This window comes from Letharia columbiana, assembly GCF_014066305.1.
Source record: "Letharia columbiana isolate WasteWater2 chromosome Unknown Sc0000016_s0, whole genome shotgun sequence".
Taxonomy (NCBI): domain Eukaryota; kingdom Fungi; phylum Ascomycota; class Lecanoromycetes; order Lecanorales; family Parmeliaceae; genus Letharia; species Letharia columbiana.
The window spans coordinates 659,353-685,815 of NW_023501056.1; the positions used below are offsets into that span (position 1 = coordinate 659,353).

General features: G+C 45.7%; 6 protein-coding genes across 6 annotated transcripts; 5 read left to right on the forward strand and 1 right to left on the reverse strand.

The window, feature by feature from the left end:
* Positions 1 to 118: 118 nt before the first annotated feature.
* Positions 119 to 1,420, reverse strand: HO173_005816 (uncharacterized protein; the record flags this gene model as incomplete). The annotated part of the gene is made up of 4 exons (XM_037307730.1): positions 119 to 249; positions 313 to 582; positions 665 to 1,306; positions 1,375 to 1,420. The coding sequence occupies 4 exons, from the start codon at positions 1,418 to 1,420 to the stop codon at positions 119 to 121; spliced, it is 1,089 nt and encodes a 362-aa protein (XP_037165539.1).
* A 224-nt stretch (positions 1,421 to 1,644) lies between these two features.
* Positions 1,645 to 10,875, forward strand: HO173_005817 (uncharacterized protein; the record flags this gene model as incomplete). The annotated part of the gene is made up of 5 exons (XM_037307731.1): positions 1,645 to 1,725; positions 1,779 to 4,163; positions 8,213 to 8,732; positions 10,220 to 10,352; positions 10,806 to 10,875. 5 exons carry the CDS (start codon positions 1,645 to 1,647, stop codon positions 10,873 to 10,875), a joined length of 3,189 nt encoding a protein of 1,062 aa, XP_037165540.1.
* Positions 10,876 to 11,504: 629 nt separating this feature from the next.
* On the forward strand, positions 11,505 to 13,425 carry HO173_005818 (uncharacterized protein; the record flags this gene model as incomplete). Its single annotated transcript, XM_037307732.1, has 3 exons — positions 11,505 to 11,553; positions 12,182 to 12,966; positions 13,018 to 13,425. 3 exons carry the CDS (start codon positions 11,505 to 11,507, stop codon positions 13,423 to 13,425), a joined length of 1,242 nt encoding a protein of 413 aa, XP_037165541.1.
* A 461-nt stretch (positions 13,426 to 13,886) lies between these two features.
* HO173_005819 (uncharacterized protein) lies at positions 13,887 to 14,698 on the forward strand (the record flags this gene model as incomplete). The annotated part of the gene is made up of 2 exons (XM_037307733.1): positions 13,887 to 14,126; positions 14,294 to 14,698. The coding sequence occupies 2 exons, from the start codon at positions 13,887 to 13,889 to the stop codon at positions 14,696 to 14,698; spliced, it is 645 nt and encodes a 214-aa protein (XP_037165542.1).
* Positions 14,699 to 14,826: 128 nt separating this feature from the next.
* HO173_005820 (uncharacterized protein) lies at positions 14,827 to 15,297 on the forward strand (the record flags this gene model as incomplete). The annotated part of the gene is made up of 1 exon (XM_037307734.1): positions 14,827 to 15,297. One exon carries the CDS (start codon positions 14,827 to 14,829, stop codon positions 15,295 to 15,297), a length of 471 nt encoding a protein of 156 aa, XP_037165543.1.
* A 5,363-nt stretch (positions 15,298 to 20,660) lies between these two features.
* Positions 20,661 to 21,212, forward strand: HO173_005821 (uncharacterized protein; the record flags this gene model as incomplete). The annotated part of the gene is made up of 1 exon (XM_037307735.1): positions 20,661 to 21,212. The coding sequence occupies one exon, from the start codon at positions 20,661 to 20,663 to the stop codon at positions 21,210 to 21,212; it is 552 nt and encodes a 183-aa protein (XP_037165544.1).
* Between the last annotated feature and the right edge of the window lie 5,251 nt (positions 21,213 to 26,463).

Genomic DNA, 26,463 nt, shown 5'->3' on the forward strand with positions numbered 1-26,463 from the left:
AATTCATACACTAACTTGAGTGCACCATGAAGGCATAGGGGAATTGGAATTGCTGTGATTTGTATCATTTCATCAATATTCCTAGGTCACGACTTCCATCTCGCACAGCTTCTCATGTTTACTCATCCGCCCCCTTCTTCCGCTTCTTCTTCCTCTTCGCCACAACAGCCGGTTTGCCTCCATACTCCCCTAGCTGCAAATACGTCCCACAAGTCAGACACACAGCTCCTTCTGGCGGTGAACAAAAAACTGCGTGATCATTAGCCTTTACGCCATTTTACTCTCCAACAACCCAGCAGAGAGCAGACTTACTGCTCAAACAAATGCTACAAACAAACCCCACATCCACCACCTTCCTATGGCAGAAACACGCCGCGCGGAAATCCACTCCTACGGCCGTTGGTGGTACCAGATATTTTCGGCTGCTCTGATCAGGCAGGAAGCCGAGCATGAGATACTGAAGCAGCCCCCGCGGGTGCGTGAGGGCGATGTAGGTGCCGTGGGTGGCGTCGGAGGCTTGTTGGAGGAATACGGAGTCGCCGGCTATTTTGCAGATGTCGATGGGGATGGTGAGGCGTTGGCCTGGAGGGTTGTGGGTTTTAGCATTCGAGCAAATAGATTTCGTATTGGAGAGCGGTGGCTCTAAGAACGATGTGAAACTTACAAGCGAAGATCGTGTTCATGATCGGGATGTATTGGTGCGCGAGGTCGCCGGAGACGGAGAGGATGAGGATTCGCGGGTTCAACGTTGCCGGCTGGATTGAATTTGGGTCAGAGGGCGCGAGGAGCGGATCGGCGTTGGTTTTTGAGGATGTGGTTGTGGAGAAGGCGATGGACTGTTTGTTTATGTAGGTTAGGGCCAGGGTGAGCGCGCCGGCTATGGAGGTCGTGGGGGTGAGGGATTCGGGGGAGGTGGTTTTGTAGAGCTTGGACATGGCGGAGAGGAGGGTTGTTTGAATGTGCCGGAAGGGGCGGTAGTGGTTTGCGTCGTCCGCTGTAGCTGCATAGTTGGCTTCATTGCCGTCTGTCATGTTCATGTCGCCGTCCAAGCCGTTCTGTGCGCCATTGTGGGTAGATCCGTTCGCTTGTCTGGAGTCATCTTCTGATGGTATTGGATATAGAAACTCGGCGCGCTGTGTGTGCGAGGCTATGATTGCTACTTTGTTGCTGTTGTTGAAGGCGAGGTGGGCGTTGATGAAGACCAGGAGGTTGGCGATGGCGGCGGAGAGTGGGAGGGTGGGGGCGAGGAGGGCCCAGGCGTGGGCGTTCGTGTCGAGAATAATGGTCAGCAGGGATGGAGGGGGCTCTGAAGAAGTGAATCAGCATCTCTGTGTGTGTGTTGTAGCAAGAGACTGTGGTGGGTGTGCCACTTGCCGTCGGAGGTCTTGTTGTAGTGATCTGAACCATCGACTGCGTTCATGGTGACGATATTGACGTGGGACGATATTCACAGTCTAGACCTGACCGTGGATTGTATCATGCTGGAGTTGAGTATAGACAATGAGGGGAAGAAAGCTTGCTAGATATAATGTTGAGGCTTGGAGGCGCTGGCATCAAAGTCGCAATGTCGGCGGCCAATTTGAGCTTTCGCCGAGATGCCAAGACCATTCGTTCTCTATTCTATCGAGTCCATCCTCAGCCAACATGGCTGACGAGGAAAGGGAAGCAAGAGCTGCTGCGCTGGCTTCTCAAGCGCTGGAGCTTGTAGCCTCTGGAAGAGATGAGGTTCGACGGTGGCCCTATAGTGCGTGCTACCTTCGCTGACTCGGCTACCACAGGATGGCTCTCGAGCTCTGCAGGAAGCAGCCTCACTTGCCCCGAGCAATCCTCATGTCAAGGCCGCCTTCGATAAGATACGGTCAGATGACTTACAACACCGCCTACAGAAGCTTTGCAGCGAATTTATTTTGGAGCATGACGAAAGTGCGGGCAAGGAAGCTCTCTCTTATCTCAACAGATCGGCAGAAGTGCCTGGAGATGTAGCCAAGGCATGTTTGGAACTCGTTGTAAGGACTGAGATTTTCAAAGATGGGGAAGTACAAGATGGAATTGTAGCAGGCCTTCTGAGGGAAGCTCCAGCTGCAAAAATCGCGCTGGCAAAGAAGCTACATGACGACACGACTATGGTTGCATTCGAGAAGATATTCAGGTTGGGTGACGGATCTTCCAATGGCATGACCGATGTGGTGTTGGATCCGGCAGCTTGGTCAACCGAGTCAGTACGGGAGGAATGCGAAAAAGATGTCTTCCAATTGTACCTTGCAAAGCTGATTCAGGTTGGAGATGAAGAGAACTTCAGAGCCCTGAAAGGCATTGCTAGGCTCCTGGCAGCAGACACGGAACGTCTCCGTACACTCATCGACGAAGAAACATTTGATGTGGTTCTGTCTTCGTTGGACAACCGCAATACGGTCGAAGTACGCAGTCAAGCAACCCTAGTGACTGCGAAATACCTGGAAGCTTCCGGAGACAACGGCCGAAAGACTCTAACACAATTCGTCAGTTCTCGACTTACACGACAGAGAAACGAAGATCTAGTCCAGGCTTTCTCTGCTGCTGCAGGTGTATTCCCTGTTGCATCATCACCGGCCTCGACGTTGTTCCTCACAGAGGGTTTCGTCCAGACGCTGGTACCCTTGTTGAAGAAAAAGGCGAAATCAGAAAAGGTGGAACTTGCTGCTTTGGACATGTTGAGTGCGGCTTGCATTGATAGTGCATGCCGTGAAGCCATCAAGAAGCACTGTACAACATGGCTGCAGCATATCCTAGCTACGGGCAAAGATGAGAGACCCGGTCTTGCAGCAGTGATCCTGGCCAAGATCCAAGGCCCGTCTAGCCAAGGAACCGATTCAAAGGTTCAAATGGCAGCCGAAGAGAAGAGTGTCGCGGATGATCTTGTACCTAGACTTAAGAGCATGATGGTTGAAGATCCATTAGATTCCAACCAGAGCTCTATTGAGGGTCTGGCGTACGCATCTGTCCAGCCTAAAATTAAAGAGGAGCTCGCAAGAGACGATGAGTTCCTCAAAAAACTCCTGAGAAACTTGAGGCATAGTCCGCCCGGATCTCCAACAAGCTTCGGCGGCCTGGCGCTCATCGACAATCTTACTCGCTACCTACCAAACCTTTCGGAGGAGCAGAGACGGATGGCTCAGCTCAAAGCATATGCTAATGCATCCAAGAACGCTCCTCAAGCAGATCCTCTTGACGAAGATGCTGCTGTCACAGAGCGTTGCAAAGCTATCGTAAACGCTGGAGCTATCTCGGTCCTTGTTGGCATGCGCAAGAATCTGTCTCCCAACTCAATGAATATCGTTATCAGGATTCTACTGTCGCTTTCACGGACATCATCTCTCCGAGGCATTATTGCTCAACAAGGCGGAGTAAGGCTACTGCTACAGGGTTACACCCTCATCATTGGATCCTCCGACTCGGACATGGAAGTCCGCCGTACTGCAGCTCATGCTTTAGCTCGCATTTTGATATCGATCGATCCATCTCTCGTTTTCCCTTCATCAGGCTCCATGCCATTGACTTCTGTCATCCGACCAATCCTCTCACTTCTTCGTGAAGACTCTGGTCCAATGACTCAAGGTCCCCGAGACCTCTTGCCAACTTTCGAAGCACTCATAGCTCTCGCCAACCTAGCAACTGTTCCTTCAAGTGGCGCAGCCGAAAGTATCATACGCCAAGCTTACCCTACGATTGAAGACCTTTTGCTTAGTAACAATACCCTGGTCCAGCGTGCAGCGACTCAACTCGTATGCAATCTTGCCAACTGTCACCTGGGCGTTGAGTTGTTCGCGGATGAGTCCCCAGCTGCCGCTAGACGTATGCACATATTGCTTGCGATGGCTGACGTCGAAGATGTAGCTACTAGATGTGCTGCAGCTGGGGCATTGGCTGTAGTTACAGAGTTCGAGGGAGCCGTGAAAGCGATCCTGGCGAGAAATAGGGCCATGGAGATCATACTTGCTCTGGCAGATGATGAAAGCGGTGATAGAGGAATCGTTCATCGAGCTTGTGTTTGCGTGATGAACGCTGTCTGCCAGGAATCAGATACAGGAAAGAAGGCCAAAAACAAGGTGAAGGAACTTGCTGGTGTCGAGACATTGAACGACCTCATGATTGATTACAAAGACGACGATCCTATTACGCAATGTGTCAGGCAGGCGTTGCAAGCACTGATGAAATGAAACGACGACAGGCTCCGAAAGAACGTTCATTAAATCGATGGCTGGTGGAAAAGTCAGATCATGGATCTATTTTCACCAGCGTCTGAGTCTTGCTAAATGGTGAGCTGGATTTCTGAGGTAAAGGTGTATTCACAGGCTTTTGCGGTGTTGAGGGATGGGCTTCACTGGTAGACTTTGAACTAGAACATTCGTCACGCAGGTGAAGCCGGCTATCGGTGAATGACTGGCATCTGTGGGTATTTATACTTCTCAGCTGCCGCAAAAACGTCTCTCCTACATACTTTCTCTCCACCTTCAGAACGGGTTCCGACCATCAAAACATCCAGAGGCATAGTACACCTTCAAAGATACCTGTATCATGTACCTGTGGCATGAATCAATATTTTCGTCTTTGAATAGGTGTCTCTTCTACTTCTTTCCTGTTCACGTATGACTTGACAATGCTGACTCGACGGACCCTGCATGAGAACGCAATCTAGTTACATATATATCTCATCTTGAATCGAAACCCTGCTATCTTATCCTTGATGCTGACATTGGATACGTCGGGCGTACATTAGAGATATTGAAGAAGGTACGAATGATTGGAAGCTTGCTTTCTTCCTGGCTCAAGATAAAATCACTTCTGTCCAAGCCTCGCTGTGAGATCATTCTGGGAAACTCTTACCTTATTGGGAAGTAACTAGGATTTAGTGGGTCTTGGCTAAGAACATCAATTTTTCTCTTTTTTTTTCTATTTCTCTCTGTCTCTTCTTCAAGTAACATGTCTCATAATTTTAGATTTTGGCCTGTCCTCTGCAGCTCGACGTACTGCAAATCGGCATCAAAGAATCATCAAAAACAAAATACCGAGCGCGCTCTCTCACAGTTACCTCTCAAAATCAGCTACGATCTCAGAGAAAAACCAAAAATATCAACGTCGATTCTTCGTGCGATATCGCATTCATTACCTCGCCTCGACACCTCAAATCTTCCAAATCTCTCGAAGGCTATTCTCTACGTTGATTATACGAGATGAAATGATATCTTCAGAGCCCGATACTCCAGACCCCGATATCAGAACGCCTACAGTCGATTGCTACAATACACATCTACGGAAAAAAAAGGCGGTTTGAAACGCGCTTACGGAAATGGCGAAACAGGTCGTTTTCATCTTCAACTTGCCGCTTCATTGCAATATTTCCCTATCACGGAGATGCGATGGAGATCTTAGGACTATTATAAGCAACTTCGGTTTATGATTGATGATCGTTGTAAGGAATTTCTTCAGAGGAATTATAGTTTTGATGGTTTAGTTTCTCTTTTCGTTTTCTCTTTCGTTTTCTTCTCTTGGGTTTTCCTACTGGGTAGCGCCCCAACATATTTGTTCAGGGGTGTGTTGGTTTTAGAGGTTTTTTTAAGAAAAAACCCGAATTTTTTTTTTGGGGGGGGGGGGGGGTTTCTCTATCACGGAGTTGGTAGCATTGTCACGGAACTTCCAGTCCTAGCTTGGAAGGTTTGCAAGTATCGCGGGCGAGGAGCTCGTGCCTTACTTTGGACTGAAGGGAACGGCCTACCATTTCAAGCGTTTTCATCACTCAAACAGCATTGGCTCAAGGCCCTTTGGAGATCGCCAGATCAATGCGCACTACCTGTTGCGCGACCTGGGACTTGTCAATTAAGAAGTCGAGTTGGAAGCTGACATTATTCAAGCCATTGAACATGTACTGGACTAAATGTGTGATTCGCACTACCCGTCAATATCGCAGGGTGGCCCGTAATTCTGGAAATGATCATCTCTCTTTTGGTTCGCACCTGTTCTATGAGAGACTCGCCAAAATCAAGGTAAGGTTCCTTTGCTTCACTAAACTCCTTTTGCTTCACTGACACTGTTCAACTTTGCTGCTCACACACCAGCATCTGGTCTCTTCCAGAAGAGTTCAGAGAATATATCCAAAGGTAAGCCGGTCTCCCTGATGTCTTGTGCCTCAAAGGCTGAGCTTCGATATAGTGGATATTCTCCGACTGATGAACAAAATCTACGAGCAGGTTAATTGTCTCTCTAACAAATCTGATAATGATGTTCTGGCCCAATTGGACCCACAGGTCTGGATTCTGATCAAATTCTCTCCCGTTACTTGTCAGAATGAGTTGGCACCTTTCTGCCTCTGTGGGCCTTTCAACGAGATCTCTTAGGTCCGAAGCACCTGGAAATGCGGACGAAGAAGATGTGAAATCGACCATGACATACTTGGCTACCACGATCTCGAGTATGACCGTGCCACCAGCCAACCCTGTCCAAACCGTCCTGAGCTTCCCAATCACGTTCGTGGCAACACTTGTTAGCCACCAAAAAAACGTGGAAAAGTGGAGTATCTACAGCGGCGAACCAGGTTCTGGGGAAAGAAAGAGCAGAATCATAGACGGGCAGATCATTCAGGGCGGCAGTCAATGTCTCTCCAAGGTAGGCAGACCTATTTTACAATTCACACCGAAGCTTATAGCCTGCTCTACCATCAATATAACTTTACTCAAGGGAGACCGATTCCGTTGTAAGCACAGGATCACTGCTATGTCTCAAGATGAGCTCTTTATCGAATCTGCTCACACTGGCGTCAGCATAATCTTGGGAACCTTGATTAATTTTTTGTTGCAGCGGTGAGTAGGATCAGTCTGGTGTACTTTGAGTCTGTGAGCCCGACTGATACGCCGTCTAGCAATACTTTCTTCGACGAAACAATGGACGAGGCACAGAAGGTGAAGAATGCAAAGGGAGCTAGATACAACATAAAGAAGCTGTACTACCATCCTTACGCCCTACGGACCTACGCTGTGCGACCGAGGGCGCTACTGAAGCATTCTCCAGAGGTCCATCAGTCGTGGGAGATCCCGGTATGTTCTCGCACTAATTCACTGATAATCTTTACACTCACATCAGGATTCGAAGATGGAAGGTAGGAGACCAGATTATGCAAGCTGCTTGAGCGCCACTTACCTCTGGCTTCTGTGCCTTGGGCACCACTGAACAAAACCCGATCATCTCAATCTCAATCGTTCAACCGTCCCTTCTTCGAAAATATTCTCCACGAAACCAATGTCACTGCCCATTTCTCTTGTTTCGTGTTCCAGCCTGCTTGAATTGCAATTATGAACGAACAGGGGTCAGAGAAATTCAAGCCAGACTGCGACGAGATCTAGGCTGCAAGATATTTGACGACCGATCAGAATTCTGTCAGACAACGAATGCTGTTGTCACTGCTCTCCTTACTCATTCATTTTGTCTCAAATCTGGCTGTCACCTCGAGTTGTGAATTTGCATCATGGTCATGGGTCTGAAGTCCACTCCTTGAGACCAGCAAGTCCTTTACACTGAAGACGTGTCCGGCATGGGGTAAGTTTCGAGATTGATGGGTCTATCTCTGTCGGCCAGAAAAAGCCGAACATGAGGCTATTTTTGGCACCACATACAAGACGGTAGTCAAAGGAGGAGGTAAACACATCCAGTATGCTCAAGGTAAGAATCCCAAGTCCCATGTGACTGTCATTGCTCATGTCAGGCGAAGTGACCTAAAGCTCTCATCGACATCTGGATGTAGGGTTGAAACATAGGCCTGTGAGTCTCTTAGACTTATCCCAAGAGTGGGAAATCCGAAAATTCTACCATACCAACATAGAACTGAGCGCTGTGCCTATGTTGTCAGGTATTCACACCGGGTGGCAGAAGCATGTTTTGGATTCCCAATGATGTGGATACTGCTGAAAACGAATAATCACCGACAAAGCATGGTGAAAGAGAGCAAGACATTGCCGTGGAGGCGATTCAGCGAACCCTGAGAAGCTCATAGCTCCAATGCTTAGAGAACTCGTCAGTGTCCTCAAAGTAGCGCAAGATATGCCATCGACGAGAGCCAATCCAAGGTGAGACATCTGCTACCGCATAGCTCTACCGGATATTGAGGATGAATTTGTGAGCCCGGTCAAGCAAGACAGCTCGGACAACTCCGATTGTTTGACTGACTCTGTTGACGACGACGAAGACTCAACAATTTTGGACGGTTCACCCGATATTTGTTATTGTTTGGGAAAACGCGGACGGAGCACTCTGGCACGTCCATCACGGTCCAGGGGAACTACCGGACATCGACTGGAGTCAGGAGCAAAGTGACTTCCAACTACATTCTTCACCAACCCCTGATCCGGCAGCACCAGCGCCGCAAGTACCATACTACTCACCAACCCCATCAACGCCGAGTTCCTCACATCCGCCAGCATCAACGCCGAGTCACTCACCAACCCCTGATCCGCCAGCATCAACGCCGAGTCACTCACCAACCCCTGATCCGCCAGCATCAACGCCGCAAGTCCCGGATCACTCACCCCACATGACCTTCGTTACTCCAAGGGGGTTTAGGATCCTGACGGCAGACGTGAAGGACCGGGATATCTCTTGTCACCGAACCCCGCAGATTGATAAATCGCCGGTTTTCATAGTTCAAACGGCGGAGAAAAGTTTAGATGCTGTGTCACAGCTTCGAACCAACTACGCCGAGAAACCGGGTGGCCCATCATATGTTTCCTGCCTATATTGCGCCGACATTATCAACACGTCCTAGGAGGAATTTTTTCTGTTGTGGGATCTTTACGGTCTTGCCCGTTTTTGAAGTTTCTGTAATGATTACGTGTCGAAACAGGTCTGAGTTTTGGAAGCTTGACTTCATTCGGAAGAATAGCTGGCCTAAAACTTCTGCCCTATGGGCACCGGCCGTGCAAAGGATTGATGGCGTGCGCTTTGTTGTATGGAACTATTCACTGTATGGGGACCTCGGGAACGCTGGGGCTTCCGCGGTCTCACCATGCTTGAAGATCATGTGGCCCTATGGCGAAAGATGCCAAGGAAACGGTGCAATACTATTGTCTGAGATGTCTCCGAATGGCTATGGAATCCCCGGGGTTTGGTGGGCGGGCCTGTTTTGTGGCTGGTGTTTGGTTAAGATGTTGAGCTGGCCCGGATTGTGCCGAGTTCTCGAGTCTCTGTCGTTTGTTTGGTGGAAGGCTCCCCAGGACATCCCAGTCTCTTGGGATTCCATTGTCGTCCTCACTTATTTCATTTGCACAGCCACCCATCTTGCAAGCATAGTTACAGTATCATTTGCAAAATCTCATCAGCAAAACATCATCAGCAAAACATTATCACCTACAAAACTGCCTTGCAGCCTGTTTTGAGGCTTGCAGAAGGCTTGGACAGGATGGTTTCATCTGTTTCATCTGTATTAGTTGTTGGACAGGCTGTTTTGTGGGCCGTGCAGTGATGCTTACCCCTGATTGTAACTCCCAAGATCCGATTAAGCCAATGCTAGAGCAATGCGTACTTGGCTTTGGGAAGTCATTGGCAAGGTATACGATAAACTTGTGCGAGATCAGAACCTGGACTTTCACAAACCCCAGTTTTCGCAGTTCAAACAACGCAATATCGCACTTTTGAGGTTCGCAATGCGTTCCAAACAGCCATTGCTTTAGCAGAACACGAAGCTTACATCAAGGCTCGATACAGTCAGGAGGCAGCTCCGCGGTAGTACATTATCTCTACTTGAATCTCTTACCCATATTACTTTTCAAAAGAAATACGTCTCGCAATCCTAGTCCAGCCTGAAAAAGTTTCTACACACCAGACGCCACAACCTTCAGATCCAAATGCACCGTCAATTATACGATAGCATCGAAGTCTCTTCCGAGCTTGTACCCCACCTTCTTCTTCTTCGACACTCCCCTCGTTTCCTTCAACATACAGTCGTACAGAGGTTGGAAAGCATCCGGAAGTCCGGAGTGTTTAAGAGGTGTTCAACATCTCGTATCGACCCTCTGCCGAGCCCATGGCTGCAAAAGCTGAACCCAATTCTTCTTTAAGACCAGCTTTTTGGAGAGTGTAGCCAACTACGAATAAGTCCAGATCACCAGGGCAGACATCGCCACTATTGTATTTACTGACGCTCTGGCAACTGCGACACCGAGTAGCCCGAAGAGCTGACTCAACGGTAGCGTTATAGACACCTTTCTAGAGATCACCGCTACTGCCAGGAACAGGCGGGATCGCACGCTGAACGGTAAAAAGTGCATCGTGGTTATCAACATCTTTGTGATGGATCGGCTCACTGCAACGGATCTCAAAGCCAGTGCAAAGTAAGCTAGTCTTGACGCTTCTGCTCTGCCCGAAATCGGCCTGGTTCTTTTCCACACACGTGAGCAAGCCACTGGATGCTCATCGCTGCATTCCTCAAAACGCGCTCCCTGCAGCTCTACGGTTCCATGAGGACTGGTAAGACAGGCCAACAATTTGCAGTGCGTCACTGGATCAAGGCCGTGAATGGGGGGAAGCCGACTAAAGCATGGGATATGAAAGAGATGAACTACCCCCAATGAAGTGACAACTCTATGTATCACTCTACCGCCATTACATACACGAGCTCTCACCCATCTGAGATTATGAAAGTAGCCCTCTGGCTCTTCCTTTCAGTTCCCAAGCCCTTTGTCCTACTGATGGTGCTGCAAACCATGTTGCTAAGTCTTGGGGTTACATATTCCTGTTCACTTTTGGAATTCTGATAGTGTCTTCTTGAGGTCTTCATTCTACAGTACTCCCATCAGCGCAGAGGGAAGGCCGCCAAGACATGTCCCTGAGGATATACAACGTGCACTCTCGTGAGCGATAAGGCTTGCTGAGGTTCGTAATTTTCGAGATTCTATGTCTCCAAAAAATCAAAATATCAAACTTATTAATATTTGCTAATTCGAATTTTCGAAATTTAGTTCCCTGGTGGTCTGGGCCGTACGAATAAGGTAGTTGGTATGTTTTTTGAAACTACGACTTTTTCGAACTTATTGCTAATTCGAATTTTTCGAAGGCGAAGTAATCCTCGCCGCCTTTGGCGGTAATCTCGATTATGCCGTGGTACGTACTTTTCGAACCTTTTAAGAATTCGAATAATTCGAAGTAACGAATCTTAGATGGAACTCATTGGTCCCAGGGATATCTTTTGTCAACAAATCTTCGCCTCTGACATTCCGAAGGTTCGTTTTTTTCGAACTTTTATATGAAAAATCACTAATTCGAATTTTTCGAATACTTTCGAAGCATTTCTCCTCTGTTCCGAAGCTTCTTTGTTCTTGCTCCAACAGAACCCAACAGGCTGCAAGCTCGTGGTCAGCCTCGTTTCGCCCGTTCAAACCCCCATTACGAGCGTCAAAGTCAGCGCTGTTTCGGTGAAGCGCAGGTCGCAACGGTGTGACTTGCAGATCTGGATATCTTTGCGGTAGATGGATATCTAATCAGTAATGAAGACTAAGGATGCGGATTTTGTGGGTGATACGCGATGGGGTGAAGGTAAGCTTCTATCAAGATTCGCAGTGAGATAAGACGACTTACCGACTTCGATAGCTCTCTTACAGCTAATTGAAGCATAGAACTTCTCGTACTTCTCTAAGAATACTTACTACCTGGAAGAGAATCGTCTACGTCTTTTCCGCGGTCGAAACAGACTACTCTCAAAGGAGAAATATTCAAGAACGCTGCATCTCAGCTACGGGCAGATTAACACTCATTAAGTATTCCATTCGATACCCTGCTTCATTGCTCCACGCGTCCGAGCGAAATCCGTGCGGTAGAAGGTCAAATCCAGGTGAGTTTACACTCAGTTGCCCAAGTCCGAGTGAAAATTTTGGTTGACGCGACTTTGTTCACAGACAATATCCACTGTCATTCTCCATCGGCCTCAGTACACCAGGAACTACCTCAAGATAGCGAAAGGTAGTAAAGGTAAGGAAAAGGAAACCGCAGCCCCTATCACTCCGACAAAGTGCCCAAAACTTGCCCTCCCAAGCCGTGGGAGGAAGAATAGAGTAAAGGAAACCCCAGGCCAGAAGTCTCATAAACGACAGTACGCAATAACGAAAAACGCGCGAGATGTTTTTGTGCTCGATGCAGAAAAGATAATTTACTAATCAATATGTAGCTCCACCAGCCAAGGAGCAGGCAGCTGTTATACCAGCCAAGGAGAAGACACCAGTGCAAGAGAAGAAGGTTTTGAGTTCGGCGCCGACGGCGCTGCAGACGGCGATCGCACCGGTCGACCAACCGCAGTCACCAACAGCTAAGCAGTCGCAGTTGACACCAAAAGAACCCCAGCAGCCAACGACCGAGACTCGGCCATCGACACCCTCTGGGCAGCCCGGAGCAGCCTTGGGGGGACCAGCCGGTCAGGCCCCTAAGCGGACTTCTCCAAAGTCAACAACACTTCCGTCTGCGCCTGTGCAGAAGGCGCGCTCCGACCGGCCGCCGCGGTACTCTCCGGATCTGCTAGGGTCTTCGCCTTCGCCTCCGTCTACGCCTGCGTCTCCCGCGGGTTCCGGCCTTGATGAGAGCGTCACGCGACAGTCACACCAGCGGCGGAAATCGCCAGATTTGCCAGTATTGGCGCCTGCGCCTTCCCCGACTTCCGGTTTTGGGAAGTATTCAGTGCCAGATCTCTTTCAAGATGAAGATCCCTCCTTTGACCTTCCAGCATCAGGAACGTCCTCGCCTGCATCTTCCTCGTTTCCCCCGTCTTCCGGCAGTGTTGAGACCCCTACACGAAAGCCAGCAGGCGATCAGACCGGGAAGCCACCACCACCAAAGATGCCTAAGCTCACGCTCAAGGGTCCTAAATCTAAGGATAAGACCGAGCACCCTTCTCTCCCCTTACCCGCCACCTTTGATGGTCCTCTCCGCGATTTCTACTCACGGTTGGTTACCATGAAAGTCATTCTGGAATAGAACCCGGATTTCGTCCATGAATGCGTGTGAGATCAGGTCGACCCAGTGAACAAGGCGCACAACTTCCATTTAGAAGATTGGTATCGCGTCTACACGGTGCTTCGTTGGTATTGGCGGAAGCAGACAACGGCGCGAAAGACCGAGCAAAGCGAGGGGACATCTAAGGCACAAGGCAATGCTGCGCAGGGAGTCGACTACTACGATCCGCAAGACTCGCGCGCAGGGACTGACGATGGGGCGGTGTTATCTCTGGACAAGATCAAGAACATCTGGACGCTGGAAGACGCAGGAATGGATGACGACACTATCGAATTCGCATTCCCTGAACACATTGCTATCGACCCTGCCGGCGACGTCACCAAGGAGCAATTCCTTGATCACTGTGGAACTTTCACAGTCCTACCGGATTTGTGGGGTGTCTGCCTCAGGTCCGGCTTAGCTTGAGGAAAAGCCCGAGCGAGGAGTGGAAGGATGCTACGACTAAGGAAAGCACTCGAAGTCTGTCCGAAAGTCGCACTGGACCTTCATGCCTTCCTTTTCCCCTCTTTTCAGTCCGATGTCTGCCTCAGTCGCCTTTCCTGGACCTTCATGCCTCCCCTTTCCCCAGCGGGGTGTCTGCCTCAGTTCCGGCCTAGCTTGAGGAAAAGCCCGAGGACGGGATGGCTTTTTACAAGAAGGGGGGAACTTATTACGTTTCCGTGACTTGGCGTAGCTTAGCCTAGCGTGGCTTGGCGTGTAACTACTTTCTTCTTTTCTTTCATAGCTTTCGAGCACGGAACAATCAATCAATCAGAACCATACAAAGAAACGTCTTTCTTCTTCGTGAAACTCCTTTCCCGGAGTACATGCTTGCTTCTTATATCAGTAATCTTAATAATTGGTAGCAACACCGGAAATTCCACGCCATGAACCTAGGCATTGAGAACCGATCTGAGTTCTGGAAACTAGATCTTAACTCAGAAGGGTGGTTAGCTGGGAATTTTATGCCACATGGAGCACCTGCCGTCCGAAAAGACAAGGACGGCAAGAGACATTTCGTGATCTGGAACGCCTATCAACTACACGGTGATGTGGGGGAGCGCATGGGACTGACTCGGAAGATGTCTACCGGCGCCAAAGTGAGAAGGAGCGGAGGACAACCCAAGGTGAGTACGTACAGAACGTTTGCCAGCATCCACTAACGCAGCATAGGACGAAAACTTCCTTGGTAAAGTAACAGAGCTTGCCTTCCCTCCATGTGAATCTTGGCTACAGGTCTCGATCGTGTGAGTTTGCACCTGTCGTTGACCTGGCTCAAACTAACACGATTTAGGCTCTGCGAGCCATCTATGACTGCGTCGATGAGGAGGGATTATCCGACCCAGATATCGAGCACAGGGCTTATCGCATCCTGTCGTTCATTCGAAAAATCATCGAAAACCTGAAGAAAGCAAAGGCAGAGGCTAAAAAGGCCACTGAAGAGTCGGAGCCAGCTGTCAACAATGACACCAACACGTCCCCCTCTGCTCGAAATCCTGAATCTAGTGGGAAAGACAGGGCTCCCAGTCAGGAGCCGCATGATGATGGCGAAAGCAACGAGAGCTTTAACCTGTCAAGCGAGACGGCTAGCCAAACGACAGCGGATTCCAAAGTCGCTCAATCTGACACCGGCCGCGAGACATGGAAACTCGGCTCCGAGTCAGAACGCATGGTTGCCAGCGACCATGAATCAGAGTAACGCGTGTCTGATAACGAAACAATCCCGGTATCTTTATCTGTTGTCTCCTGCTCTATATAGATCCCGGCTAACGTACACGTGTTCAGGTCACGCCCAAGAAGCGTAAGCCGATTACTGCGCTCGTACCAATGACCCCATCCAAACGAGCCCATATCAGCTCCCACTTCCACGGTATTCTGGATACTTTACTCGCCCAAAAACTCACGCTATCCCAGCCACAGATTGAGGTTCTCACCTATTTCAAGATAACATTATCCAAGAATAATCTCGTTCGCGTCCAGCAAGTTTTCCGCTCAATACAGAGCGCTCCCTCCTATTACGTACCCGCTCCTAACGAAACGTCGGCCGAGTTAGAGAAGATCGTCCAGCAGTGCCGTATCATCTTTAGCGAACCCGCACAGGCTGCGTGCGCCGAGTATAGCAAGTTGTATGACTTAGCGAAACTTGCTTCGCTCATGGTAGAGCTCGAGGAGGCCTTGAACGACAATCGTGATACCGAAGTAGTCAATTACGTCAAGAAGATCTGCGAAGTGCATAAACTGGGACCAAAGAAGAGAGGCCCGGATCTTGCCTCTCAATATGTCACGTATCCAATCTGAGAAGCAGCTCGAGAAGAATGGTCTTGGGTTAACAATCACTATCATAACGGCGTGTGCATCTGTGGAGTCCTGCTTATCATGTCTGCTGAAGATTGGATATGCCTCGGACCTTGCCGCTTTCGGTGGATTCACACAAGACCACAACAATCGGTGGATCCAACAAACAGATCGTGATGTCCAAAAATGGTGGAAGGGTATCTCTGCCTCTCGGAAAATACACATGCAAGTAAATACCTCCTATCCTTCCCCTCAATCAAGGCTCGTCACGAGGTGTCGACTCGGAGTTTGTTGATAGAGTATTACTCACAACTTATTTACAGAAAGCGGTTATGAGATTGCGCGGGGATGGAACAGAGACCAGCGTCTTCGGAACCCATTCCTCGAACCTCACCATCGCACGATTCCACCAGACTCATACCTGACACTTTTCTACACGGTATCCGTATTTCTTGAACTCCTACCTTTCCATTCGAAAGACCCTTCAGCATCAATTTGGTTGCCAACATGGTACCTCCCAAGGCCACAGAGCATGCCGCAGACCACGATCACCCCGTGAAATAAATCTAGCCAGCCGTCCAGACGATGGGTGAATCCTCAAAGTTGCCTGATGAGATTCTCGTCTAAGCTGCAATTCGATATCCTGAATGGATCTACGACCCAACAAACGCTGTCATACACGGCTTTCCACGGCCTCTGAGACCTTCTTTCTACTTTGGTGGAGCATCAATGATTGTTCCTATGCATCTCACAGCTTTACGCCGATATGCACGCTCACCCTTATCATGTACCTGTGAGGATGCGAGCGCATGATCCGTCCTCATTCCTACAAATCTGAAGTCAAAAGGATCCACATTGGACTTCAAGTAGACAGAACGCTATTGGTGCTCTGAAATGCCTGCTGGACAAAATAGAGAGATTAGAGCCCGTCTTCAAATTCGAGGCAACGTTCACAAGCACGTGATATAAATATTTAAATATCCAGAACCTCATTATCTTCACTGATACAATTCCGACGGCCGACCGAGGATGGAAGGTGTGAGAGCTATATGGCGCTAAACTCTGAAGAACTCGGAAGTCCTTGTCTACTTCAGACCTTCCTTCACACCCTCTTTCAGTTGTTCTCTGCAAACGTCAACCCTGCCTTAGCCACGACGTTTCTGTCATCTTTTTGAATGATGATACAAGTGAGGATATTATCATCGCCGTGTGTAGGTCATGGGTCAGAGCCACCGAGCAAATAGCCAAGCAACACCGCCAATACGGATGGTGTATGGCGCGCGGAGATGAGACGTTGGAGACTAAGAAATTCCCATTCGTATTCTATCTAATTTTAGAGAAAGGGTTTGTCCTTCTTTGGCTATCAATGGGGCGAGCCTGGATTGGGAAAGTCGGCGACAGCCAATGATGATCCTTCATTCGCGTTACTCATTGGGATTCCCAACCCCGGAAGGAGGATTTGGACAACGTATCAATAGTCATTGTTGGAATGTTTTTCCATAGTTCTTTTCGCGTTTTCCAGGATTTTGTCTCTTTCCCAAACCTCAATCTCTTTACCCTAATTTTCGTGATCTCAAACTCCACACTCTTAAGTCTCGCGATCATACGAACACATCGGATTCAGCCACTGACGCTCTATTACACAGTGTCTATCTTCTCTGCACACCTACTTCACCGTCAATATGACCCTTCGACATCAAATTGACTCTTGAGATGGCACCTCCGAAGGCAACACAGCCCTACCTACGAATGAAGGCAACGTCCGCGACATAAACGATGCTCCGTTTGCATTAACGACGACCTTGTGACCGGCGCGGATCCTCCCCATAAACGATGCTCTTCGCCTTCGTTGCGCCCGTGTTCGTGCTCTACATCGAGCAAAGTAAATGTGCCCTCAGTCGCTCGAAACACTTCGAGCTCCAAAGGTTGTGCGGTGAACGAAAGCATCTGTTACATGGCAACCATGACCTCAATGATGGGACTGAACCCAAAAAAAACCCCTGTCAAAAGCACTATTGGCTGTCTCAAACGTGCCCAAATTGAGCAGGCCGAGAGGCGTTGGATATCCAAGATGCTTCAGCATAGACAAAGAGAAAGCGAAGCGTGAAAAGAAGGACGACAAGGACAAGCCAAAAAGCGACGCTTGATGTTGCAAATCGAAGTGGAAGGGCCATGGCTGCCCAAAGTGCGCAAAGATCTAAAAGGAACAAATCAAACATGGCGCAAGGGAGAAGAAAGAGTATGCTGGAACTGAGGCTCATGATCTACCTAAACCCAAGAAGAAAACAGCACAAGTAATACAACCACTGCCGCCGACATTGCTGGACCTGTTTCAGTGAAGGCAACAGATATAGCCCGTGGACAAGACCATCTTTTCATCAATTTTCCTATCTTCTCATCCCTCCTGTAGGATTACTTGGAATGCTCCCGAGAGTCGCGATGTTTCTTTTCTTTATTATGCCTCCAGTTACATTGTGCATGGAACACGCCACAGACTTGCCATGAGTAGCAAATTCGTTTGGCGATGCGAATGAAGGCTTCCGTGCACAGATTTCATTCTTCTTCTCCTCCTCCCAACGATCACCATCCTCACTACACAACTCATCTGCAAACGATCACCTTCCTTACTATATCGAAGATTGTGGCGGAGCATGAGATTCCGAAGCGTCAGGGGGGAATGGAGTAGAGAGTCAATCGGTCTCGTTGACCGTTGAGCCGTCTCCGAAGATAGAGGAATGCTTTATCGCATCCACCAATTCCTCTTTGTTCTCCTGGAGAACCTGTTCCTTTTCCTCGAGACCCTTCTTGCGATCCTTCTTCTCTCATCTCCATCATCGTATAGCTTGTCGAAGTTGTCAGGTTCTCGCTCTTGCCGTTCACGGAGTTCCTTCGTGACACTGCCGTCTTTTCTATGAGTTAGGGTTCTCTGTGCTAACGCTCGGAAATACCTTTGGAAAGATACCATCGTCTCGTTGACAAGAGCGATGAGTTCCTGTAAAGCCTGATGACCTCCTTTGGCCCCTTGTTCCATTGTCTTCCTATCGTCTCTCTTTTTGATCACGATCGCGTTTTCTTGATTTAGGTTGGTTTTTGCACAGTACAAATATATATCACCCTCACCCCCCTTCACCATCCTAGGCGACAAGGAAGTGCGATGACCGAGACATCGAAGTTTTTCTGGATAGCCAACCGGAGCCAGAATCTGGGAGACTTGATTCTATCCACCAATATATTCCGGTCGCGGATACCACCAGAGGCATGAACTTCGGACATGTGGGAAGAAGCACGGGTTTAGGAAACGCGGAAGGCAGGTGAGTTGGCAGAGACATTGCGGAGATGGGGGACACAAGAGAGAAGCTGACAGATTTGAAAAGTAGCAGCCAAGGGCCACAGCTGCCATTTCAGACCTCCACCTCCACTCCAGTCATAGATGGCCCAAGCTCAAGTGCAAGTGGGGGAACGCCTACTGCGGACGGTCAAGACGGCTATAAGATGGGACAGTCTGAAGAGGGGCGCGTGCGTGTTGGGACAGTCTTTAGTAGCGGGGCAGTCTAGGCCAAAGTCGTCACGCACCGGAATGGGACACAGAAAATCACATATCACTGCCCGGAGACCGAGATCGACGTGGCAGGAGAGGATATTGTCTGGTCTAGGGAAGTTCTCGCTTTTAGAGAGCGGTTCTTGACGACTAGTGTATTAGCTGATAAGCTAGACTCGTGTATGGCTTTGGCTGGGTGAAGTACGGGAAATAGTCCGCATCCCTACCAGAGGTATATGCTCCGCTATGCTTATAATCAGCAAGGTTGAGCGTTTACGATATGGCTCTTGCCATATATGATAGAGAGCAAGTGCTTGAGCATGATTAGTATTATTATTAGGAATAATAATAGATTGATTTTAAAAAAAAAAATAAGATTCATATATAGAAATATATATAATATAGCTCAAATTAAAAAAGCCTGTTTTTTTACTAAGATATTTATACTCTATATTACGTTTATATTTAATATTATCTAACTAATTAAAAAGCTAGCTTTCTTCTTATCGACAAGTTTTAAAAAGTATTATTAAGATCTAAATCGAGAAAGTCTTACTATCTATTCGAAAAGTAATTAAATTTCTTAATTATAAATATTAAATTTTATTAATAATCTTAACTTTATCTTCGTCTCTCTTTATTTCTTCTTTAAAAGAATTTTATCTCTATAAATTATATCTTAATTAACTCTTTTCGATTATAGTACTTCTTTTTCTACTATTACGTATACGTACTATAAATCGTTATTAAAAAAAGCGTTAATAATAGAAAAATAAATATATTCTCTTTTAATTACGCTCTTAAAATTAGCTATATATCTATAAATCTAAAAAGTAAATTTTCGTATAATTTCCGCCGGGTCCGTATTATAAGTACGATTTAGTCTATTAAGTAGACTTTATCTATATCTAATTCTTTCCGCCAGTTCTATTAGTTTAGTAACTTTAAAAATTTTTAGTAACTTTAAAAATTTTATATAATGCACTCTAATATACTCTAAGTATTATTCTATATATATATGATATTAATATATATTATTATTAATATACGTATTATTATACGCTATATTAAAGTATTATCTACGCGACTAATTTTATTAAATCGTCTAATTTTATAGCTAAATTTAAATTAATATTAATACTTATCGTCGTAGAATCTTGCCATCGCAACGTTAATTATTAGAACTTTTCTTTTTTTATATATATTACTATTAAATTAATAGAACTAGCGGAAAAGATTAGAATTGTTACGAGCGTACCCTTGACACACCACTCAGCCCTATGGCCTAGTGCCTTGGCAGGGGGCATCCCCTACTATATCATGCCTCCTTCCCACCTACATAGTTCGGTAGCCTTATTATCCTATCTACCTCACCCATACTGGTATCGTACCTATGCTGGTCCTGACATTATAATAAGGCTCCTTCGTACACCCGGCGAAGAGAAACACATACGGGCCAATCAACGCACACTCACGCCCATTCGGATTAGCGGACGAATGGTTAATAAACAAACGCGCTGGCAAGGGCTTTGTCAAGATACTAACTTGAGACCAAGACACCACGACCGGTTGAGGTCAAGACAGGAACTTGAGGCATCGTATCCTTGGGTCAGCCCACCAAACGGGTAACTCGATTCCAAAGAGCCTCACGGGACAGCGGAACGGCCTCTGGACAGCAGGAGGGATAAAGCACCGCTGGACCATTCGTACTGCAGGCGAATCAGAAAGAAACTGACGGAAAACAACACCCCCACACACAGTGAGCCTGCTACAATGGCGACGGGAACAGACCCGGCAATACGATCATGATCCGACCTCTTCACTGAGCATGTCGACAACACACATAGTGAGCCTGCTACCAAATGGCATTCAACACATTCGATTCTTCACCTCCCACGAAACCCCACGGATCGGCAAGTGCTTGAGTTACGGAAGTGGTCTATGTCAGTCAGGTCATTGGCTGCTGAGTACTCGCTATGGCAGCTTAGGACGGGTACATGGGACTGGCAGCTTAGGACGGGTAGGCCTACGGGGTACTGGCAGTCGAAGCGGGTACGTGGGATCGGCAGTCGAAGCGGTAGGCTTACAAAGCGGATGGATGCAGTGGACAACTACCAAGCAAGATAGCTACAAGTTGAGACAAAGGATGCAATGGATTTTTGATGGCAAGGGCATGGGAGACACAGGGCAAATCTACAGTGAAGCTCCCAGGCCAGGCTGCCAAAAGGTGTTGGAGGTGAATGCATGCGTTGGAGTTTCTTCAATTCTAAAGAAGGATTATGGCAAGAAGGACTATGGCAAGAAGACTGGGCAAGGAGAAGAACTCGGAGAATCTTGCTGGTACGCAGGCAAGATGTGGCTACATCTCCAGGATCTCTGAAGGACAATGCAGGCATGGCACAGTCAAGACCAGCATGCGGCCCAGCATACCGCTACACCTCGGCAAATCATCTCCGGTCGAGACCTACACGGACTATAGATGTTTGGAGATACAAGGTAAGCAATAGGCCTACATCTCCGGTTTACCAGCCATGGGGGCCATGGCTATTTGAGGGGGGGGGGGGGATAAAAACGCACCCCACAAACAACCCCCCCCCCCCCCCCCCCCCCCCCCGGCAGGGCCCACCCCCACAAAACACCCCCCCCCCACCAAAAAAATTAAACACCCACCCTAATAACCCAACCCACCCCCCCCCAAACCCAACCCCCACACGACCCTAAAAAAAAAAAAAAAAAAAAAAAAAAAAATAAAAAAAATTTTTAAAAAAAAAATAAAAAAAAAAAAAAAAAAAATAAAAAAAAAAAAAAAAAAAAAAAAAAAAAAAAAAAAAAAAAAAAATAAAAAATAAAAAAAAAAAAAAAAAAAAAAAAAAAAAAAAAAAAAAAAAAAAAAAAAAAAAAAAAAAAAAAAAAAAAAAAAAAAAAAAAAAAAAAAAAAAAAAAAAAAAAAAAAACCAATCGCCCAAAAAAAAAAAAAAAAAAAAAAAATCAGTAATGTCAGGACCAGCATAGGTGCGATACCAGTATGGGTGAGGTAGATCAAGGATAATAAGGCTACCGAACTATGTATGTGGGAAGGAGGCATGATATAGTAAGGGAAAGATGCCTCTCGCCAAGGCCCGCTAGGCCATAGGGCTGAGTGGTGTGTCAAGGGTACGCTCGTAACACTACGCCACTACCCCCTCTCAATAGCCATGGCCCCCATGGCTGGTAGACCGGAGATGCACGCCCATTGCTTGCCCTGTGTCTCCAAACATCCATAGTCCGTGTAGGCCTCGACCGGAGAAGATTTGCCGAGGTGTAGTGGTAGTAGTCGAAAACATCGGATCGCATGCTGGTCTTGACTGTGCCATCCATGCCTGCCATACCCACATTGTCCTGCAGAGATCCTGGAGATATTGGCCATATCTTGCCTGCGTGCCAGCAAGATTCTCCGAGTTCTTCTCCTTGCCCAGTCTGCTTGTCATAGTCCTCCACTTTTTTGCCTTCAACACCTACTGGCAGCCTGGCCTGGGAGCTTCACTGTAGATTTGCCCTATGTCTCCCATGCTCTTGCCATCAAGTCCATCGGTAGAATTGAAGAAAATCCAACGCATGCATGTGTCATGAACTCAACTCCAACACCTGTTGGCAGCCTGGCCTGGGAGCTTCACTGTAGATTTGCCCTGTGTCTCCCATGCTCTTGCCATCAAGTCCATCCTCCATTCCATCCTTTGTCTCAACTCAGCCGCGCTTGTCGATTCGTAGGTTTGGTAGGGAGGTAGGGAAAGAATTGAATGTGGTGAATGCCATTTGGTAGCAGGCTTTACTATGTGTGTTGTCGACATGCTCAGTGAAGAGGTCGAATCGTAGTCGTTTCGGGGCTGTTCCCGTCGCCATTGTAGCAGGCTCACTATGTGTGTTGTCGACATGCTCAGTGAAGAGGTCGTACGTTTGCTGCCCTTGTAGTAGGCTCACTGTGAGAGTGGGAGTGTTGATGTAGGTGGGTTTAGGTCGGAATTTATGATGTGTTGAATGTAGGTAAAGATGGAGCGGAGAGATCTCTGAAGTTCGTTTGTTGTAGGGAGGAAGGAAGGAAGAAGTATCTTGGTGTCGATGTAGGTGAGAACGGAGTGAAGCGGAGAGGTCTTTGAAATTTTGTGATGCGGAGCGGAGAAGGATTTCTTGTATTCGATGTAGGGGACTCGTTTTTTGATGGATTGGGCTACCGTTGATAATGTAGGTTGTTTGATGTAGGTTCTTTCGAGTGATGTAGGTGGTTTATGATTTGAGTGTGTGGTGGGGCTTCTGTATGGTAGAAATACCTAGCGTTTTCTTTATTAGGCTCGGTCGCTTGCTTCGAGCAGAAAGTGAAATATTTGGTAGCTGTTTAGTTACTCTGCTATCCTCGAGTGTATTCGTTTAAGTTTCTCTTCGCCGGGTGTACGAAGGAGCCTTATTATAATGTCAGGACCAGCATAGGTGCGATACCAGTATGGGTGAGGTAGATCAAGGATAATAAGGCTACCGAACTATGTATGTGGGAAGGAGGCATGATATAGTAGGAGATGCCTCCGCCAAGGCCCGCTAGCCATAGGGCTGAGTGGTGTGTCAAGGGTACGCTCGTAACAAGTAAATCTAATTAGAATCCGCCCAAATTCCGTCGATTTAATAACTATTTTAATCTTTTTCGCTAGTTTTATTAGTTTAATAGTAATATATATAAAAAAAGAAAAGTTCTAATAATTAACGTTACGACGATAAGATTCTATAATAATAAGTATTAACGCCAACTTAAATTTAACTACGAAATTAAAGAATTTAATAAAATTAGTCGCGTAGATAATACTCTAATATAGCGTATAATAATACGTATATTAATAATAATATATATTGATGTTATATGTATATAGAATAATACTTAGAGTATATTAAAGTATATTATATAGAATTTTTAAAGTTGCTAAAATTTTTTTGAAGTTGCTAAACTAGTAGAATTAATGAAAAGAGTTAGATATAGGTAAAGTCTGCTTAATAGACTAAATCGTGCTAAATCGTACTTATAATACGAACCCGGCGGAAATTATACGAAAATTTACTTTTTAGATTTATAGATATATAATATTATAATACGCTATTAATCTTAATCTATAATATCTTATAAATCTTTTTAATATATATTCGAAGGCTTTAATAAATCGTTTACTATACTTCTTTTTAATTCTTCTTATTAATATAATAATCTTAAATTTCGCTATTAAGATTTTATATAACGTTTAATCTTTAATATATAGAATTTATATCGAGATTATAATCTTCTTACTTAATAAGACTATAATACTTATTATTTAGAGAATTCTATTTATATTTAATAAAATAGTAAGATAAAGAGCTTCGAGATACGATAGAATAGCTAGAAGATACTCGAATTCTCTACGAATATAATATTATTCTAAAGCTATATAACGATATTATCGATATCGTTACTATTAATAAAGATAAGAATAATAAGAATAAGAATAATAAGAATAAAGATAATAAGAATAATAACGATATACGTTATAACTAGTTATTTAACGCTTTTAAGAATATATACTCTTAGATATAGAGCGAGTCTTATTTAATCTTCTTAGAACGATTAGTATTTAATTATAATATATATATCTACTCGATAATATCTATTATAATTCGATATAATAATTATAAAGCTATAGAGAATCTTATATATTCTAAAATTAATTAACGATATAAATTATTTCTTAAATATCGCTATAAAGAGAATTCGAAGAATTAATTAAATATAGTATTATAAATATATTTAATTATAGCGATATTTTTAATATTTCTATAATACTTAACTAGCTTTTTACTACTAAGTAGCCCGCGCCCTAGTATATATTATACGGACTATTTCCTCTTAGATTTTCTAGTACATAGAATAAATCGTAGCAAGAAGAATGGACATCTTCACCCACTCCAAGTATGAACTCTTCATCTGGAGCCGAAGGCGGGGCTTGAGGGATTTCTATGGTGTACTAATCACGAATTACCTATACAATCGTTGTGCTTCAATCAGCTGCAGCAACGTCGTAGAGCAGTTCAGCCAGGAGGCTGCTGTGAGTTCTTCGACTATTGTTAAGCAGCTGAGGAGGCGATCCATATCCCTTTCTGGTATCCAGATTATACCCAGACTTCAACCTCTAGATACGATACGATACGATACCTCATCCCTACAACATAGACAAAGCCAGAACCCTAGTATTCCTCCGTACCAATGCAGCCTACAGATCAACAAGTCACGCTCCCCAGTCAAGAGGGTTACTCCTCCTCTCTTTGCTACCCGAGGTCCAGCATTCTGAACGAGCTCTGTTGAGAACTCATCGTCATCGTCAGAGACTTCACCTGTCCAGACACCATCCTCTTCCACGAACGCAGACGAGTTCACGCCTAAGGTCACAAGGCATCAGCGCTTATTGCCACCCCCCAGAAAGGTCTTTTTTTTACCAAACAATTTTTCCTTCCCCCACCATCTCAAACCCTACCCCCCCCCCCCCCTCTCCACTTTACCACCAAAAAAAAAAACAAAAAAAAAAAAAAAGTAGTAAAAAAAATTTTTATTAAAAAAAAAAAAAAAAAAAAAAAAAAATATAAAAAAAACCAAAAAAAAAAATTTTTTTGGTGAGGAATGAAAAAAAAAATGTGAAAACAACAAAAAAAAAAAAAAAAGACGTTCCCCTTCTTCTTAAAAAAAAAAAAATGAAGGGGAAAAAGCCTCCTTTCCCCCCCCCCCCCCCTCCCCCTAAAAAAAAAAAAAAGGACGGGGGCCTTGCGTCCCCTCCCAAACAACAAAAAAAAAAAAAAAAAAAAAAAAAAAAAAAACAAAATTCTCCCAACAACCCCAGTTTTTTTTTTTTTTTTTTTTAAAAAAACTTACCCTTTTTTAAAAAACCCCAAAAAAAAAAAAACCACCCCCCCCCCCCCCCCCCCCCCCGGGGGAAAAAAAACCAACAAAAAAAAAAGAAAAAAAAAAAAAAAAAAAAAACCCCCCCCCCCCCCCCCCCCCCCCCCCCCCCCCCCCCCCCCCCCCCCCCCCCCCCCCCACCCACCCAAAAAAAAAAAAAAAAAAAAAAAAAAAAAAAAAAAGTCGAATAAATAGTTAAATAGGCCCTCGTTAAATTAGAAGCTGTAGTATAGTAATTAAGAAGTAAACTTTTAATTTTATTTTACTAAAAAACTTAGCTAACTTAGCTATAGCAGCGATATTAATACTTTAAAAATATTATATATCTTAATAAACGCGTAGTATTATATAGAAATTCTCTTATAATTTAATTCTCGAGGTAATTGCTATAGTACTCGCCGAATCGATAATACGACGTATTAAGAAAAATGCGTAGCCTTATTAATTAGTTTATTACTTCGATTAAATATCGTAGTCTCTTCTTATTTTTTATAATTTCCCTCTATTTTTTAGATAAAGAGTCGCCGCGGCGATAATTCGGCGATAGGTAATAAGATTATATAAGTAAGTAAGTAAGTAAGTAGAGTATCGCCGCGATAACTTATCGCCGCGGTAATTCTTATAAGTAAATAAGTAAGTAAGTAAGTAAGTAAATAAGTAAGTAAATAAGTAAGTAAGTAAGTAGAGTATC